Source organism: Etheostoma cragini, chromosome 20 (assembly GCF_013103735.1).
Source record: "Etheostoma cragini isolate CJK2018 chromosome 20, CSU_Ecrag_1.0, whole genome shotgun sequence".
In the NCBI taxonomy this organism is placed as follows: domain Eukaryota; kingdom Metazoa; phylum Chordata; class Actinopteri; order Perciformes; family Percidae; genus Etheostoma; species Etheostoma cragini.
The window spans coordinates 22368483-22386584 of NC_048426.1; the positions used below are offsets into that span (position 1 = coordinate 22368483).

General features: G+C 39.9%; 1 protein-coding gene across 1 annotated transcript in view; it reads left to right on the forward strand.

The window, feature by feature from the left end:
• Positions 1-15334, forward strand: part of ccdc88c (coiled-coil domain containing 88C) — a 38560-nt gene extending 23226 nt beyond the window's left edge. Inside the window, exons 22-31 of the mRNA XM_034857651.1 lie at positions 1048-1191; positions 1466-1652; positions 1827-1972; positions 3087-3176; positions 3285-3592; positions 8473-8557; positions 9273-9388; positions 9478-9615; positions 9692-9930; positions 13555-15334. Coding sequence (XP_034713542.1) covers positions 1048-1191; positions 1466-1652; positions 1827-1972; positions 3087-3176; positions 3285-3592; positions 8473-8557; positions 9273-9388; positions 9478-9615; positions 9692-9930; positions 13555-14319 — 2218 coding nt within the window. The 3' untranslated portion in view covers positions 14320-15334. The remainder of the gene's footprint in view (positions 1-1047; positions 1192-1465; positions 1653-1826; positions 1973-3086; positions 3177-3284; positions 3593-8472; positions 8558-9272; positions 9389-9477; positions 9616-9691; positions 9931-13554) is intronic.
• The last annotated feature ends 2768 nt before the right edge of the window (positions 15335-18102 follow it).

Below are 18102 nucleotides of genomic sequence, written 5' to 3' on the forward strand. Positions count from 1 at the left end.
CAGTTCTTAGGGTGTTGGATTGGGAACTGCAGGGTTGCTGGTTCAAGTACCCGTATGGACCAAAGTATGCAGTGTGGATTGGTAGCTGGAGAGATGCCAGTTAACCTCCTGCCAGGTGGTCTTGACCGAGAGTTAAAAAAAAAAGCCAAGAAACCAGAGCACGTTTTTCTCCCTTCACGGGAATGCGTAGTGGACTAGCAGACCCTCCTCCGCAGCGCTGTGAAGGACATGGCGATTAGAGCACCTTTTTCTGTAATGAGATATATTGAAGCTTAAATCAAATAAAAATTAGTTGTATAATGCCAAAGAAAACCCTGTGTATGTTTATACATATAAAAACAAATAAATTCATCGGTGCAGGGAATAAAAAAAAAACGGTAAAGTTGTGAGGTCGTAGAAATGTTCATTGTAGATTTTAGTGTGTTCATGAATAAACCCTGCAGCTCCTAAGGACCAGCATTTGTGGCTCCAGGTTCCTATTTCCCATGAGGTGAAACCTAAGTATCATTAATTACACATCAAAATGTTAAAATAGCATGATTACATTGTTGAATTAATTAAAGCCTAGTCTTTTTTAAACATATATTTAATATGTAGCAGGATACAAAGAGAGATGCAGGATTAGAACTTCATTATACTGTGTCTTTAAAAAAGGTGCTGTGCTAATACTTTTTAAAATTTCAAAAATTGAAGCTCCATAGTATGTAAACAGAAGCATGAAATCATATGAAACAAGCATATTGACACACAAATACAGTGTTCTAAGTCATACTTAGTTTGTTGTTGATTATTGGCCGCTTTTACACATATTGTGACCTACAACCACCAGTGGTTGTAGGTCACAGTATTATTGATCAGTGATTGATCAGAGACCTCCACCAACACACTGGACTAATATAACCACAGCCCAACCCTCGTCAACTCATAGAATTTGCTGTACTTATTTGTTCCATTTTGTTTCCAGGGTATTTATTTTTCTATTTTGTTCAAAATTGCTGTAATACCAAACAATGGATGTCCCAATCAAATTTTCTTGTCCGTCTGCAGGTATTGTATTTTACTGCAGCAGAAGGAGAAATGGGAGGAGCAGGAGGGGCATAATCGAAAAGAGAAGGAGGAACTAAACCAGGAGATCCAAAAGAATCGGCTACTACAGCAGAAGAATCTACAGCTAAAAACAGAACTGGACAGGTACAATATTTATACACACCGTAAGATATTGACAAAGAAGATTGAAGTTTGTTATTCGTAGTTTTGCTGTGAAAAATAGTAAACTGACTGTGCCACAGAATGCAGACATCTTTTACATAATGTCAAAACTAATACTTCTTTACATTCAATTCTGGCCATGTGTCCATATCTAACATTGCATCTTTTGGGAGCCTGGGAGCAAAGTCAACTACCCGAGTTGATCACTTGACTTTCCTCATATTGTTATTCTTTCTCTTCTATCTCCCCCTTTTAGAATTACAGAGAGCCAAGCACAGCAATCGGAGCAATGTGAGCTGTTGAAGCAGCGCATGAATGAACTCAAAAGCTCATTAAGCTCCTCTCAGCTGGAAGAGAGTCGATGGATGGCGCGATACGATTCGCTAATGGAGCAACACCAGGGCCTGGATCTAACCATGACCAAACTAGACAACCACTGTGAGGTAAACTGGGCCTTTTTATTTTACCACGAGGCAATGGGGAGAGGCAAGTGACGCATATTTGTTGTAGCACAGCAGTGTTTGACTTGAAATTACTTCAGCTTTCCCATTGGACTACAAGTCTGGATTACTATCTCTTTGTCACTTTCCTGACCTGACCCCTATGTGTGTCTTTAGCTGTTGAGTCGACTGAAAGGGAACCTGGAAGAGGAGAACCACCACCTCCTGAGTCAGATCAACCTGCTGAGTCAGCAGAACCACACTCTACTTGAGAGGAGCATGGAGAGCAAAGAGCTGTATCACCAGGAACAGAAACTATACATGTAACTGCACAGAACACCTGCAACTCCAGCAATCAACACTTGAAACTACACCATAAAACACCTTTAAGGGTGGAGAAATAAGGTTGTTTACACAAAGATGGAAATGAGGGACTATTCTTTGTTCTTCCGTATTGGTAGACATTCTTCTTCTTCTTCGTTTAACGGCAGACTAGAACATTTGTTGCGTATATGGTGCCCCCGTCAGGTCCGGAAGAATGGCTTTCCCGTTACTTGCGATACTGTAGAAAAACGAGTGTTGCCATGTTTTCAGAACTTTGCCTTTGACCTGGTACTAAAGCATTGGTTCTCGTTTCGTCCGTTTAATGTTACTATCAACACAACATGTACATCAAGCATATACATTATGCAAAGCAGATAATAAATAAATAAAAGGCAAACTTAAAAGCAAAGCTGTTCCCATTGTAGTAACGATAAAAAAAGAGATGATTTCACCTCAGAAACAAACTGCTGTCACAAGTAGAATGCACTTCTTGGTTTGAATCATGTAATCTTATTCATGTGGACAATCTTAACCAATAGGAAAGATACAGCGAATAAATTCAGAAATAAATGCAATGTCATGGAATGTTCACTGGGTGCTTCCAAAAACAATATATACTAAAGTTAGGGCTGGTCGATTATGGAGAAAATGAGATAACACTATATTCTTGACCAAATACATTGCTATCGATATCGCATCGATATTGTTGGGTTGACAATTTGTGTTTTTGCAAAATATCTTTTACAATGAGATTTTGGTTAAATGCTCATCAATAATGTGGTAAACAGTTTCAAGTGAAATTATAGAAAAAAAGTAAATAATTATTCTTTTCCCCAGCTTTATACTGACTATGTTTACATGCATGAACAAAAATAACGTGACATTAAAACAAATCTGTAATTCTTCAAACGATATTGCCTCCAAAGTTTCACAACAGAGTTTCTGAGAAATTTTAGTTAGTTTGTGCTTATTATTATAAATTTAGACCTTATCTCGTTATATAATTCCATCACGATATGATTCCAATAACTTATCATGAATTTGAATTTGGAAAGTTGAATGATGAATAACATATTGCAATGTGTTTCTTTCCCTCTGTCTGTCTTCATCTAGTGATAAGCTGAACGCTCTCCGTCGTCAGAAAGAGAAACTAGAAGAAAAGATCATGGACCAGTACAAGTTCTATGACCCTGCTCCTAAAAAGTAATACCTTTATCAGCAGGATATGGAATAGCTGGGTTTAGTTTTTCAAACATTCTGCTAAGTTTCTGCAGTAACAGCCCGATATAACTGGTTAATGTTTGTTGTCAGGAGGAGTCAGTGGTCTGGAGCCAAAGCTTTAGCCAAACTGATCAAACCCCGAAAGGAGAGCAGCAGCAGGGAGAGAGGGGCCGACCGGGACAAGGAAGGAGGCAAAGATAGAGAACGAGCAAAGAGCGTCCCGGACATCCCACTACCTTCCCCACCCCCCCTCCTCCCTCCTGAAACCCCACCACCACTTCCCCAGCGCACAGGAAGTGACACGCAGGGCAGTGGCCATGCACACAGTAGCCATAACAACCACACCTCCAGCACCAGTTTGGGACTCCAGAGTCCAGCGCTCACACCCATCAGCCGAGGTAAAAACTTTCACACACACATCCCGAAAATAATAAAACCCCTCTTTATACAGCATTTATCTCCAGGAGATGTCTGGCGATGGTCTTTTTTTTATCTCAGGACCCTGAGAACTGTATAAATAGTGTTTTATTAGGAAATGCACATACAGCATATATCAAATACACTGTCTTGCTAATTATTTGTTACCTAAAACACAAAGCTGATGGAACAGGGTGACTTGTTATCAGACGCACCCCCCTATCTGCACCTGTAGAGGGCACTGTTAACCAGCACATAACTGACTGACATAACTTTCTTTACACCTCTGTTTCCCACATCTATTAACATCCACTGTACCTGTTCTCTGCTGTGTTTTTATATTAACAAGGATCCGATCCTACAGTAAAAAATATCAATAGTACGCAGAGGTATTATTGAATGTTCTAAAGTAGGTTTCTATTGCATTAATTACAAACTTGGATATTTTTGGTTTTCCTCCAAACTGAAATAAAACCCTTACCACGGGCAGAGCTGAAGCTGACCCTGACAAAGATTGCAATGTGCATGATCCTAAAGCAGCAAGTTTCCTATTTGTCAGACAGATCCAATGTGTTCTCTCTCACGTTATATCTCAACAGCACAAATTGGCCATGCTTCAGGAGGTCAACTAGCAAATGTTTTTTGCAGTAAGCCATGGCAGTATAGCTAGATAACTAGGGCTGACTGACTTCACTTGCCCTGCTCTTCCTTTTTTGTCTGGTTAAGAAGTTACAGAACCACTTCACACTGTAGGACCTGATAAATCATTTTCCCCCAATAATAGAACTTGGGTGAAGTTAGGCTGACGCAGTAGGCTTAGAAGTCGGTTTGACGTAGTGGCCAAACCCTGGAATTACATCTTCCTGGTCCGTCACTTGATGCTATGGGGCCAAAAAATACCTTTTCTTATAGACTTAAATAAAGTTAAAAAAAAAAAGAATAAAAGCAAAATAAACATCTGTAAATCTGTGGATTAATTTTCACAACCCTCAAAAATGACTTCACGATTAGAATTTGATCCATTCTGTCCAGTAACATTTGGAAAGTCTAGAAGAGTCACCCGATTAACTGACGTCATCCCTATTCAAGTCGGCGGAGCGCTTAACCAGAAGTACCAACTCGGCCAGCGAAAGTCTCCAGTGCTCCTTCTCTTCCCCAGCAATGCGGATTGCCCGGGTAGTTTTATACACGGCAGTTGGATTTTAATTTTTTGGGCTTCATGCGTCTCTGAGCAACTTTTCTTATTGGTATGAAAGGGCTCTCCTTCGGACGCTGGATCCAGTACTCTTTCTATATCTGTGGTTCTAATGCATGGTACATAAACATTGTTTATGATTCTTTTTCCTTGGGTTATCTTTTTTAGTGCTCTACTCTTAGATGGAATTCTACTCATGGCTGAGCTCAATTCACTCTTAGTGGCTTTTAAATCTAAATTTTGAAATTGTTATTTATCTTATTTAAGGAGATACACTGAACTAGGGCTGCTCGATTTTGGGAAAAAACATAATCACGATTATTTTGGTCAATATTGAAATCACGATTATGTAACACGATTATTTCACATGACTTTGGAAACGTGTTGCATTTAATAAAAAGACACCTTTCAACAATTCTTAAAACATTGAACATTTATTGTACTTTTTGAACTATTAAAATAAATATAAATATAAATTTCAAATCAAAGTATAAAAGTATTTATTCCCTGTATTTACTTCCACAATCTCTTTAAAACAAGTAGGCAACATTTTGGCAAAATATAAACAAATTCCAGCATCTCAATTAACGAATATAAAAGGCTGGCCCATCATCAGGCCCCAGCATTAACAGCAAAAAGGTTAACTAAAGACAACAAAATTATTTAAATCACCATGTTAGTAGGGTTACTAAAATAATCTCTTAAATGTTTCTAGCCAGAAACACCAATCTGTTAACATTATCTGGTTTAAGAGATGAACGCAAGCAGGTGACAATGTTTCCACTTGTACTAAAGACCCTCTCTGAAGAGGAACTTGGAGCTGGAATGCAGAGGTATTCTCTTGCCAGTTTTGAAAGCCGAGGTGTTCCCTTTACTTGCAGCCACTACCATGGAGCAAATCTTGCACGTAGCATGTTTCTGCTCGTCGTTGGACTCCTCGAAGCCAAACTGTTCCCAGACAACGGAGTTGGTTTTGCCTTTTTTTGCTTACCATACGCTGCTGTGGCTGCCCTCCTTCTGCCATCTTTACTCTCGCTAAGTTTTTAAATTCCAGCGGGTAACATGCACGCGACCTGCCTCCCTGACAGCGTAGGCTGAAAGCGTTTGGCTTCGGGAGGGGCGGATGTGCGCATGACGTGTGTGCGCGCGCGCCATTCAGAACACACGAGGAAATTACAAAACAGAACATGGCAAAATAATCGTTTTTACTCGGTTGTACTATTTTGATAATCGTTGGGAGCCGGAATCGAAACCGACACCGAAATTCAATTAATTGCACAGCCCTACACTGAACCATAAACAACACATCTTGCCTATTACTATACATTAACATATGTCTTGCTATCTCACTCTCAATATAGACCAGTGGTATGCCAACATTTTTTATCTGCCATTTCCTGTGCACTGAGCTTTTCACCAGTAGTCATGCTTTGTAAATTCAGAGTGAGTTGAGGTCAGTCTTGAATCTGACGCATGATGCATTTTACTTTCTGACTGGGTTTCTGTTTTCTTGTTTTAATGTTTCTGTTTTCTTGTTTTAATGTGTGTATTTTCTTGCATGATATCTATAATTTTGCATTCTATCAATTACCTACTTAATGACTTCTTGATCAACTGTTTGTTTTTCAATTTTCTCAGTCATTATTTCATTGTTTTCTTTACATTTCTCCATCTCTCCCTCCTATCTCTCTCCATTCTCTCCATCTCAGCTCCCAACACCCCAAAACGCTTCAGTTTTCTCCGCAGTAAAAGTCAAGAAAAACTCCTCCCCTCCTCCTCCCGTCCCTCCCTCTCTCTCACTAGAAGACTGCAATTCTGGTCTTCCACTGACATCACAGCTGACGTCATCACTAGCCAGCCAATCTCACCAAATGGCGTATTCTAAAATCCTCCTCCTCATCATCATCCTTTTTATGCAAACATCATCATCATCTTCACCGCCGCCTCCACATCAGACATTTCTACAACACTCATCAGTGTGATTTTCAGTACTTCACACAAAAATGCACAAATGCATGTACTTCATAAACACTAATGCAGTCACAAATTACACGCTCCTTAAGCATACAGATAAACACAAACAGGGTACTTTGCGGGTGTGAGCCAGCCAGTATTTCTAGTAAGTAGTAAGTATGCTCATTTATAGATGGTTTATGTGTGTGTGTGAACATGTGCGCACGCCATGCTTGCCCGCATATATCTGCATGTCCTTGAACAGTTGTTTATTTTTGACTAGAATCTTATTATATTATAATTGTGTGTTTGTGTGCCTGTGTGCGGTCACCTCACTTATTGTTTTTAACCTGGGGTCTTGATGAAGATTGATTTCTGTATCAAGAGCAGATTTCGGTCTGTTTGCCGCTGTGAGTTGAAGATAGAGCTGTTCGCTTCACAAAGCTTTGCCGCTCAGTTTTCTCTTAATTCAGTCAGCAGTAAGCATGCTTTGCAAACTCCTCACCGAGAACCTTTATCAACATTTTCTGTCTGTCACTTGGATTAACCCTTTGTCTATCAATCCTCTGTCTGAAATGAGCTTTTTAAGCGCTAAAAGCATGTATGGGCTTTTACACCAATGTTTTACGCTAATATCAGCATCTTTAAAGCTGCGCTCGCGAAGATAAAAATCAAATCATCTTTAAGCAAGACTGTCACTAAAAAAAGAAAATAAATTATACTTTAATTCTTCTCCACATGAAAAGCTAAATCATAAGCAATAAAACATGGACATGCTATATTTAACACACTCCCGGATTTTGTCTTCACAGCCTTACTTGTTCTGCTATGACCAGTAGCATATGATGGCTAATATTAGCTACTGTTAGCTCAGAGACACCAGTGTCACTAACATTACTTACTCAGTCAGTTCACTGACTTTAGGGCTCTACTTTACTTTATATTATCTACGTAATAGCATGTCCAAAATAAAAATTGCAATTCAATTTCTTGACAACGTAAAACAAGAAGTAAGCACATGATGAAATGGTAAAAGAGGGGAAGAGTTACAGTCTCACTTTATATCGGGTAAAGAGGAAGTCATTTACAATAACTAAGGCATTATGGATTCCCCCACTTTCGCAAAATTACTATTTTAGTATATGATAAATTACTATATTACTTTTAGACTATTCCTATAAGAGCATAAGAATGATGAAAGCCGGATGCAGACTTTTAACGGAGAGCAACTGTTATATACACTGCATCAAGTGAAATTTGGGCTCAGTTTTTAATTTTAACCTTTTAATGCCAAAAAAACATTTACAGGGATTTTGTGTTTGGCTCAGGTGTTTTGTCCCCACTATTTTCAAGATGGCACATGGCAGGAGTTTGCATCAGAGAAGCTGTGTTTTTCTTGGGTGCATTCATGTTCACGCCTTCATTGTCTTGGTAGTTAGATGACTCACTATGACGCACAGAGATGTCGCTTACCACTGTACCTTAATATTGATTAGACATATCCAGTCATGTCTAAATAGAATGAGCATTTACTGAAAAATAACACTTATCACAGTTATTTGTGAGCTTCCAGCGTGCCTGTATCAATGAATGGATTCCTAATGTCTTGCTTGGCTTTCTTGCTACTTAATGTTACGCAGCCACACATCCTATGGTCATGCTATGCCACACAGGTCCCAAATGGTTCTTAACAACATTCTGATTGGTCTGCAGGTTTGACTGACAGAGGCCGGGGTGTTCATCGTACCAGTACTCCAGGAGGCAGCAGTGACAGTGTCAATGGAGAGGATGGACAAGGTACCGAATATATTTATGATGATATTATTCAATGAAAATGTTGTGAATCCAGCAGGAAAACTGAGCACGTTGATTAGGATTAAAGTTAAATTGAGGTTTAAGGTGTTATCAATTTCACATACATGTTAACTTGGTATAATCTTTGTAAAATAAACAAGACTCATAGCCTGTACATTGTTGTAAACCACCTGCTTGGATTTAATGTGAAATCAAAAGCTGAAATCATTTCAATTTTCATTTAGTTCACACATTTCAACCTGTTACTTAATCAGACAGGTTTAGTGTTGACAGTGGCAGTTACGTCTTCATGCAAAACTAAATTAAGACAATGGAAAGGGAAGAGCAATATGTGTACTTTGTCAAAGCAAAGGCCAAATACCGTTGTCTTCTATTGCTTCCTTTCACAAATAGTTGTGGTTTAGATAAATCCTCTGGCATTTGAGATAAAAGGAGATATTTAAATAGCATTAACGTTAATATCAAGCAGGTCTCAGCATGTCTCTCTTGTGAATGAGACCCTTTGTCTCAATTACTTGTATAAATAAAGCAGTATATAAAATATGAAGAATTTAAGCATTATATAAGGATGATCAAGGAAGCAAAGGTGCATTATATTATTAGGCGAAAGTATGTTTTTTAGCTTGAATATGAATAACTATAATACAACAATAAGACATTGGTGTGCTCCTGGCAGACTAACCTCTGAGTTTCCTGCCCCCAGGTCAGATCCATAAAGCTCTGAGCTCTACTCCAAGCCATCATTCATCTGCTTTGGGCCTAACTAAGGACTCAAGCTCCAGACCGGGACAAGGCCCCGGCCGCAGGCCCAGAGGCAAGCCAAGTTATTAATACATAAGATGTTATTTGGACGTCAGTAGGAATGGGAGCGTGTTTATGATTATTCGTATATTAAAATTTCAGGGCTGTTTTTTGATGAAGACTCCCGCCACAACTCCTCTGACTCTGTGTTTGATCAACATGGCAATGTGGGAGGTCGCCCGGGGTCGGCAGACTTCAGCCACAACACCTCCAGCTCCAACTCACCTGTCAACTGCAGAGGTATGCCCATTTCTTCAGTAAGAATATTTGTATGAATATAGTTTTTGCTGTTATTTAATATTTTTAACCGTCTTAGACGCATCAGATCGTCAGGCTCGCCCAGCAAGCCTCTCAAGTGATGATGTCATGGGTCTCAGCCAATCACAACAGACTCTGTCACGTAGTTCCACTCTTCCATACGACCACACACCGCAGAGGGCACAACCACAGCGCGGAGGCGGGGTTAGGTCTAAGACCCGTCCATCTTCCCCTGGAAGTGAGATGGTGTCGCTGGAAGAGTTTCTACAAGAGAGCAACCTAAAGTCACCTCCTATGGTAAGAAGTATATGCATATGTTGTAAAAAGGTATACTTCAATGCTCATAATTGATATATTTACACACATTAGAACTATATTTAGCTCTTAAATACAAGAGTCAAATGAATATATATTCATGTACTTAAATAACAACGCACATTCGCTCAGTGTCCACTTTATTATGTACACCTCGCTGTTTACACATCTCATCCCTTTAGACAGTAAGCTACCTACAAATAAAACCTAATTATATTACAGACAGAGTAAAAACCAATAAGGTCTTCTTCACCTCTTCTGTTGTGGCTCCTGGAGAACTTATGGTGTTTTTTCCATAACATGGTACCTGCTCGAATCTACTCGCATGTGTTGGTTGTCCATTATGAAAAAAGTCCCTGGTACTTATCAACAGGTAATTTTTTTAGCATCACCTCTGTTGAGGTTCCAAGCGAGCTGAAGAGATACCAAAAGGTGACAACCTGCAGACTACTGATTGGTCGGAGAGAATCGTAACTAACCGCTGCGTCATCATCACTAGCCACGGACAGGGGTGTCCTGAACAAACCCGTCGTTTTTAAATAGTTTAGCCAGCAGCGTTTTTTTGGCTGCCTTTAGTTTCTTTTGAAACAAAATTTTTCATCTGGCTGTGGCAAACAGCCACATGCCGAGAATCCAAAACAACGCACTTTCGTTGTTCTGTGTGTGTGTCGTGTTAGGCCACGGCAGTTAACTGTGGCGTCACTATGACGACCAGCCACGCTCGCCTCACGCAGTAGTAAATCTGCAATGGAAAAAGGGGGACAGGGCACTGAGTCAAGCAGGTACTACGTAATGGAAAAACACCATTAGTGTGGTGGCTTTAACTTGGCCAAAGGGGTAAAAGACAACCGCCTCACAGTAAGGAATAAACACTCACCAGTGAGACTAATCTTTTTATTGTGATCATACAATACAATCAATGTGAATTGATTATAAAAAATATGGATACAGACAGAAATATAAACTTCACAGGACATATATGACAAACAGAATCAGTCCCCCATGATTTTATCTAAAACTTAGCTCATTGTCCCTTCTCCCCCTGTCTTCTAGGAGTTATGTCTCCAAGAGTTCAAGCTTCATGTTTAAATTGCTTGTTCCGTTGGCATTCAGCCATTTAACATCCAATTCTACCTGTTTGTTCATAGTTTGAAAATGTGCCTCTTAGCGGTCGGGCAGCTGTTGAACGTTTTTCTCGGTCTCTCCAAAAGGTTTGGCCAGAGCCTTTCCCATAGCTTGATCCATGTAATTTGCCTACTCAGGTTTCTAAGTGTCTCCATGATTGCAGATTGGGTTTGAGTCGTCTGTAGATCTCCTTTCTTCTTTTTCTTTTCTTGTTTTTCTTTTGGCTTGTCAGGCATTTGCTGCTTCTTTTACCACAGCTTCGGCTTTGACATTTAATAAGAAACAAAATCACCAAACACTTACCAAAGAGAGGAAAAGTTAGCTGGAAATCGGCTAGTCTGCCTTCCCTTCAGCTAATGTGATGCACATTTGTGCCAAAACAAATAATTGAGTTCCCATTGGTTGTTGATTTTCTACAGAAGGACATCTGCACAGGTTGATTCAGGGAATAAAATAAATTATCTGTTAATTTACTTATGACTCACCTAAAAAGAAAATAGCAAAATGTCTTCTTTTTTTTATATGAATCACAATTTCATTGCCTTTGATGTTTGTTTTTAGTCCAGCTGGAGTCAATTTTGGACTAGCCCCCCACCAAGACGAAACCCCCATTATAAATCAGAAGGAATTCAATTTTTGGGTCATGGAATAATTCTGAATCAGCCTAGAACAAATATACATTTTAGATCAGCTGATGGAAACAGTGATACATGATTAACAGTCTTTGATTAATGTACAATATGTGTGAAAAACTGAAAAATGTAATGATATGTATGGTGATATTGTATGTGGGTCGACTCAAACATCACTACTGCATGTAGTCCCGCCATGCCGGCTCTCATTTATGTGTACGTAGACGTTAATTCTGCTCTTTTAGGGCTTTGTGACTACTCCAGCTGCCGGCCTTGAAGGCAGAACAACTCTGTTTTTGTAACTTTTATACAGACAGCGAGGCTGAAAAAAGGCCCAACATTTGCCGGCTGTGTGAAAGGGGCTTAAGATGAACTGACATGAGAACAAACAAACAGAGAATACAACTGAAAACAAAAATAATTATCTTAAAAATTCTCTATTGCATGTTTATGGTGTCAACAAAACCAATAGCAATAGAAAAAGCCAGTAAAACATGTTTCCGCTGATGTAGACAGTACAGTACAGTTTTTGTGTTTATTCACAACTTGAGACTAGGAAAAACTAAACAATCCGATGAAAAATCAGAAGCTTTGTATTAACTCTAACGACAATCCTCAAATGCAATTATTTGCAAATGTTTTGATATTGATCCTTGAGTGTCTTTTTTTAATTTCTGTTTTCAAATTAGTTAGAATGATGTAGTTTGACTGAGTTTTAGTGTAAACTACAATGACTAAGGGGATTCTCCTGTGTGGTTATTTTCATTTTGAAAAGCACACTTATTCTGGTATGATGCTGTCGTCCAACTTTGATGAAAGGTACTTTATTCTCTCTGAACCCGCTGAGTTATTTTGCAACCTTCATCTAGCACTGCACACAAAGAAAGAAACCATGACACATGTTCTGTTCATATCTTGTCTCATCATAGAGTTGCGCATTCTAGGTATTCGTCATACCTAATATATGCAAATAAATCTGTCAAGTACCACTGCAGATCAGACATCTGGCTCATGAAGGGATGTTTTGTGACTGAGCATCAGGCGTATATTTATTAGTCATTGTCCATTTTGTTTAAAGTACTTCTTTCCACCTCTAATCTAACTGTTGTGAGCCAGACTCCTGCCTACAAATCAAATTTTTCATTCCAACCTGTCATCTTCATACGACGAGCCAGACAAGAGAAATCGGCGTGAGAATATTGCTTAAAGTCACTGAACATCTAACTTGTCATCTGTTAAGTCCAAACAGACATCCTGTTTTACAAAAAGTACTGCAACACCCATCAAAATTCTTATTATTGATCCCACAGAGAGGGTGTGGCCTTCATAGTTGCCTCTAAAAAGAACACAATCCTATGAAAATAATAGTTTTAGTCCAGGAATATTCGGATGACAATACCAAGTTTAAATCAATATATTAAATGGATCTGATAAACACTGATTCCCACCCTTACATCAAAGGTTTCACAATAATTTCACAACAGACTTTTTAATGTAGGCTAGACACATGGGAGTTCATTCTTTCTGTCCGGTGTTGTTGTTATAGCAATAACAGGAATACAGAATCAATAATAGTAAAAACATTCATGGGGGGGGCTGTCAATTGATTAAAAAATGTAATCTAATTAATTAATTACATACTCTGTGATTCATTAATCTAAATTAATCACAAAAATAATTTTTGCTGTGAAAGTATTTTAAATATTTCAATTCAAATTAATCAATGAATAAACAGTATTTAGTGAGAGAAGTTTTTTTATTATTATTTTCACTGTTCAAATAATCACCATAACAACTCTACACAATGTCCCCTATTTATTCTTTCTCATTTTTGTTTTTGTACGTAAAGGTGTGTACAGGAAGCAGAGAGGACTTGATGACTGACTACTTCACCAGAAGTCCCGCCCCCCCGGTTCCAGCTGGCAGAGACCATGTGACTCCCACCAGCTATGTCACGCCCACTGTACAGTCGTCGAACCAGAGGCCAGGCCAGAGCGTCAAGCCCTCGCCCCGCCAGCCCGTGGGCCAATCCCCGGCCTCAGGCAAGCCTGTCACCCAGAGAGCTAGCCAGTCACTGAGCAGGACTTTCAGCCTGGCCACATCTGATTTGCTGCGCTCCAATGGACCAGACAGTTTCCGTGGAAATGAAGGCCAATCAGATGTGGTTGTTCCGAGACAAGGGGGAGGGGTCGGTGTGAGGGAACGACCGCTCTCTGCCCGCCTGGCTGGTCCGACCAATCAGCATGGAGATGGCAGCTTCCTAAATCCACCGATTCACCATTCGTCCTCTCTCAATCTGCAAACGGAGAAATACGCCAACGAGAGAGGGAGGACTCCCGTCTCTCGGAACGGCCCCACCTCATCCTCCTCCTACCACCATCGCGGAGAGGTCGCCATGGTAACTCCTGTCAGAGCTGTGTCAGCCACACGGCCTGATGAAGTCTCGGAGCATGAGGACGTGTCAAGGGAGGGGCGACAAGGTGACACCTCCCACCCAGAGAAAGAAAGTGAAAGTGCAAGGTGTGGCTCTGTCGAACGCCCAAAAAGCACGCCTGCTTCCCCGGACCCCAACAACGACCCTCAGACTGTGTGGTATGAGTACGGCTGTGTCTAAACTCTGACACTAATGGATGTTTATGGGTGTGGCTGTGTCTAAAGACGGGGACCAAACTACAGTCTGCTGGGGCTGAATGAATACTGGAGCTTTACAGGTCCAACCCCTCAGACAAGTAATCAGTCTCTGTACTGTGCTCTTTTGATTGTGGATAATTTTGCGTCTGGATAACGGAATATGTTATAACTCTTGAAAATCTACGGTTATGGTTTGCTTAAGTACAACGTCAACTGGAAATGAGTCTTAACCCTGGAGAGCAAAGCCAAATTGAAACACTTACACATCTCTACATGAAGGAGTTGTGAGTCCTGATACCATACACCACCTGCCAATACAGCTGATTAAAACAGTCTACCAGGAAGCTTTCTAAAGCTGCCGGGGATGTCAGCTGCACCTAAACAATCTCACCACACCTCAAGTTCTGGATCTGCAGAGTCAATTTCCTCCCAACATTTTTCATCACAAGCTGACTCTCTCATCTGAGGGGGTGCAATATAGATTTGAGCTCAGCAATTGATGATCTTTTTTTAAGGATTTAGACATGAACACCACAACACTGTAGATGGTCTCGGACAATGCTGGAATTCATTGGCCTCTGCTGTTCCATTATCACCATGTTTACTGTGATCCAGCAAGCAGCCGGAGCCCACAGGATAAGGTTTTTTGTGGGGCAAAGGAGCCACCAAAAGGGTTATTTTTGCTTAGCAAACGGTGTTGCTATTACTTTGTGTTTTAAAAAATGAATTGTGGATGTTTTGGCCCTGCTAGATGCCACCAATTCAGCAGAACTGTACGCCTGGAATTATCCATCACAGAGAGGAGTGACTGAACTAAAGTGAAGGTGACCACAAGTCCCAGGGCGCCTGAATGTATCAGATTTCTCCTCCTTTTTCTGTACTCCTTCTCTCCTCTGTTATCTAGAACAAACACTGTACGCAGTGTAAACAGTGGGGAGAGAAGGGAAGGAAATGGAGGGATTTAAGCAAAGAGCAAGCAATAAACGGAGGGATGTTGAGATGGAGTTTTGTGGACAGAGGGAAAGACGGATATAGAGATAGATGGAGTGACGGGAGGACAGATAGATAAACAGGGAGAGATGGAGGGGCTCCTCCCAGTTAAATTACAGTTTTCTCCCTCCATCTTTAGATTCTGTCCCAGCATGCAACACTCTGACACTTTACTGGAAATGTTGCTCGGCCCAAGCCAACACTAGTCTCACACACAAACGCACATACACACACACACACACACACACACACACACACACACACACACATCTATATATAATGATATATACAGAGACAGAGGAATTGTCTTTGAGGGGCTTGGTTGTGGCTTCGCTAACCATTGACCTGGACTTAATTCACACACACACACCACTGGGTAAACCGCTGTGTTTTGGTAGGGTGTACTGCTGCACGCTAAGTTAGCCAACACAACAGAGAGTGAGAGAGAGAGATTCAGACTGAATCCAGACTCGCTGTGATCTGGATGGTTTGCATGTAAAGACTAAGCATCGGCAATAGTTTGGAGTTTTACAGTAACTGAATGCACCAGGTGTTTGGTAGATTGCTCTGTTGGTGAACAGATGATTTTGTTCTAAATTCCTCTGGTGAATCTCTGACTTTGGTGCACCATGCTAACATTTTTTACTAGCATATGCTCTAATTATGTTGGATAACATAGCAGCTCTGTATGTTTAGTCACAACAGTAATCTTACTAGTTCTTATGTATTTTCATAATGCTGCTCACTGATTTGAATGCAATCAACATTAGGACTATCGGAGCAGGAGGTTAAATACACACACAGAGACATTAAACACACTGAAATGTGTCTAAATCACACGCACTCAACACACACACACACACACACACACAAACCCAGGATTCATGCAGCATCACACTTTAACCCTTTTGTTGACCTCCCAAGTCAAAAACTGACAAAGATTTGACATTTTTGTCCCTTTCTCAGACTTTTTTTTTAAGTTTTTGCTAACACCACCTTACGACCACTAGTTTTACACTAGTTTTTTTGAATAATGGTCAATAACCTTCATTTATATAGAATTATACCTAATATTTGAGTTAAAAAGCAGAAATTATGAATTATTTTGACTAATAGTTGAATGAAAGTGATCAATTGTATTTGCAAAGAGTGTTGTATGGAATCCAATCCATTTTTTGCGGTAATATGGTTAAAAAGAAACTAATATTTCAGATATAGACATTTTTAAAGGGGTCAGATTTGACCCGAGGACAACAGGAGGGTTAAGAGTGTAAATATTCACGAGTGAACAAGAAGATTCAACTGGAGACACATGATGAATATTTTTAGTTTGAGGGTTGTCATCACTGGTAGATGACTGTTGGGGGAATTTACAAATACTTGGTTCATTCTTTCAAGCCTGTTATTCAAAGAGAAGGGGAAGATAAAGAGGGGGAGGTAATTAATGAAAGTATGCTGTAGAGACAGATTATGATGAAGAAAATAATAGAGCTCATGCTAATTATGCTGATCAACAGACAGTTTGTCTGTACTGCTGTTTGTAAATAGAAAGCTGTCCCTCCTGCATTATTAATGACTGACAACAAAGACATTCCTGAAAGCACTAGAATGATGATGATGAGGAGGAGGAAGGTGTAACACTGGAGATGTGAAAATGGAGATTTGACTGGAATTCATCACTAACCTTTCCGCTCACCTTTTGACACAAAAAGCACATGTCAATATGCAACGAGCTAAATTATTGTATCTGTAACATTTGTACATGCCTTTTAGATTTTATAAACTGGGCAAATGTTAGAAGACTTGGGATACTTTTTGTAAAGTCTTCTGGAACTTCACCTTCAAAATGTTTGTCGATACCAAAAAGCAAATGCTGATAAATTCCTGTAAACTGGTTTAAGTCATGTGGTTCCAAGATTTGTAGATTTTTTTAAAAATGCTTCAAACATTCAGCTGTTGAGGTCATAGTAGATGAATTGACATTATGTGAAACACTGTAGGTTGATGCTGTCAGTACTGCGACCTGTCTGTTCACCTGTTTTTGGTTTGGTGTGTATTTGCTTTTTAATGTGTGCACTTTAGGGTATACTGAGCAGCAGTTGTGTGTTGGTGTTCGTAAACATGCAGCGTTTAAAGAAGAGGGAGAGAAAGCAGCGATGAGCGAGAGAGCTAGAGAGTGAGTGGAGAAAGGAAGCCATGCTGACGCAAACAAAGCTGTAAATCAGAGGAATACAATGATGTTTTTCTGATTGTTTTACAGCGGTTACGTTCTAAAGCACTAATAAACACCTACACTTCCATACAACCCCTGCGGGAAGGTGCCGGATTTTTTTGTGTCTGTGTGTGTGTGTGTGTGTGTGTGTGTGTGTGTGTGTGTGTGTGTGTAAGAAATGTCCTGATCACACACACAAAATAAGAAAATACTGATCAAGAGCAGGGCCTCTGTAGATACTGACACTGCCACACACTTCTAGTCATAAGTGATGATTGAGAGGGGTTATTTGTATGTTTCTATACATTGTTTTTCGAAAAATGCTGCTTAGTATACCTTTTAAAGCATCTCTGCATTATTGGTTCCCTGTGTGTGTTTTTCAGTTTCATTTTGCTGACGTCAAAAGAGAAACATATTGCATTCCCAGAAACAATCTTTTTTTAATATGAAATGACACCATCACCCACTTATGTGCATGTGTGTTTCACATTGTTACCGTTCTTAGCTTTCTGAAAAGCGTGTGTGTGTGTGTGTGTGTGTGTGTGTGTGTGTGTGTGTGTGTGT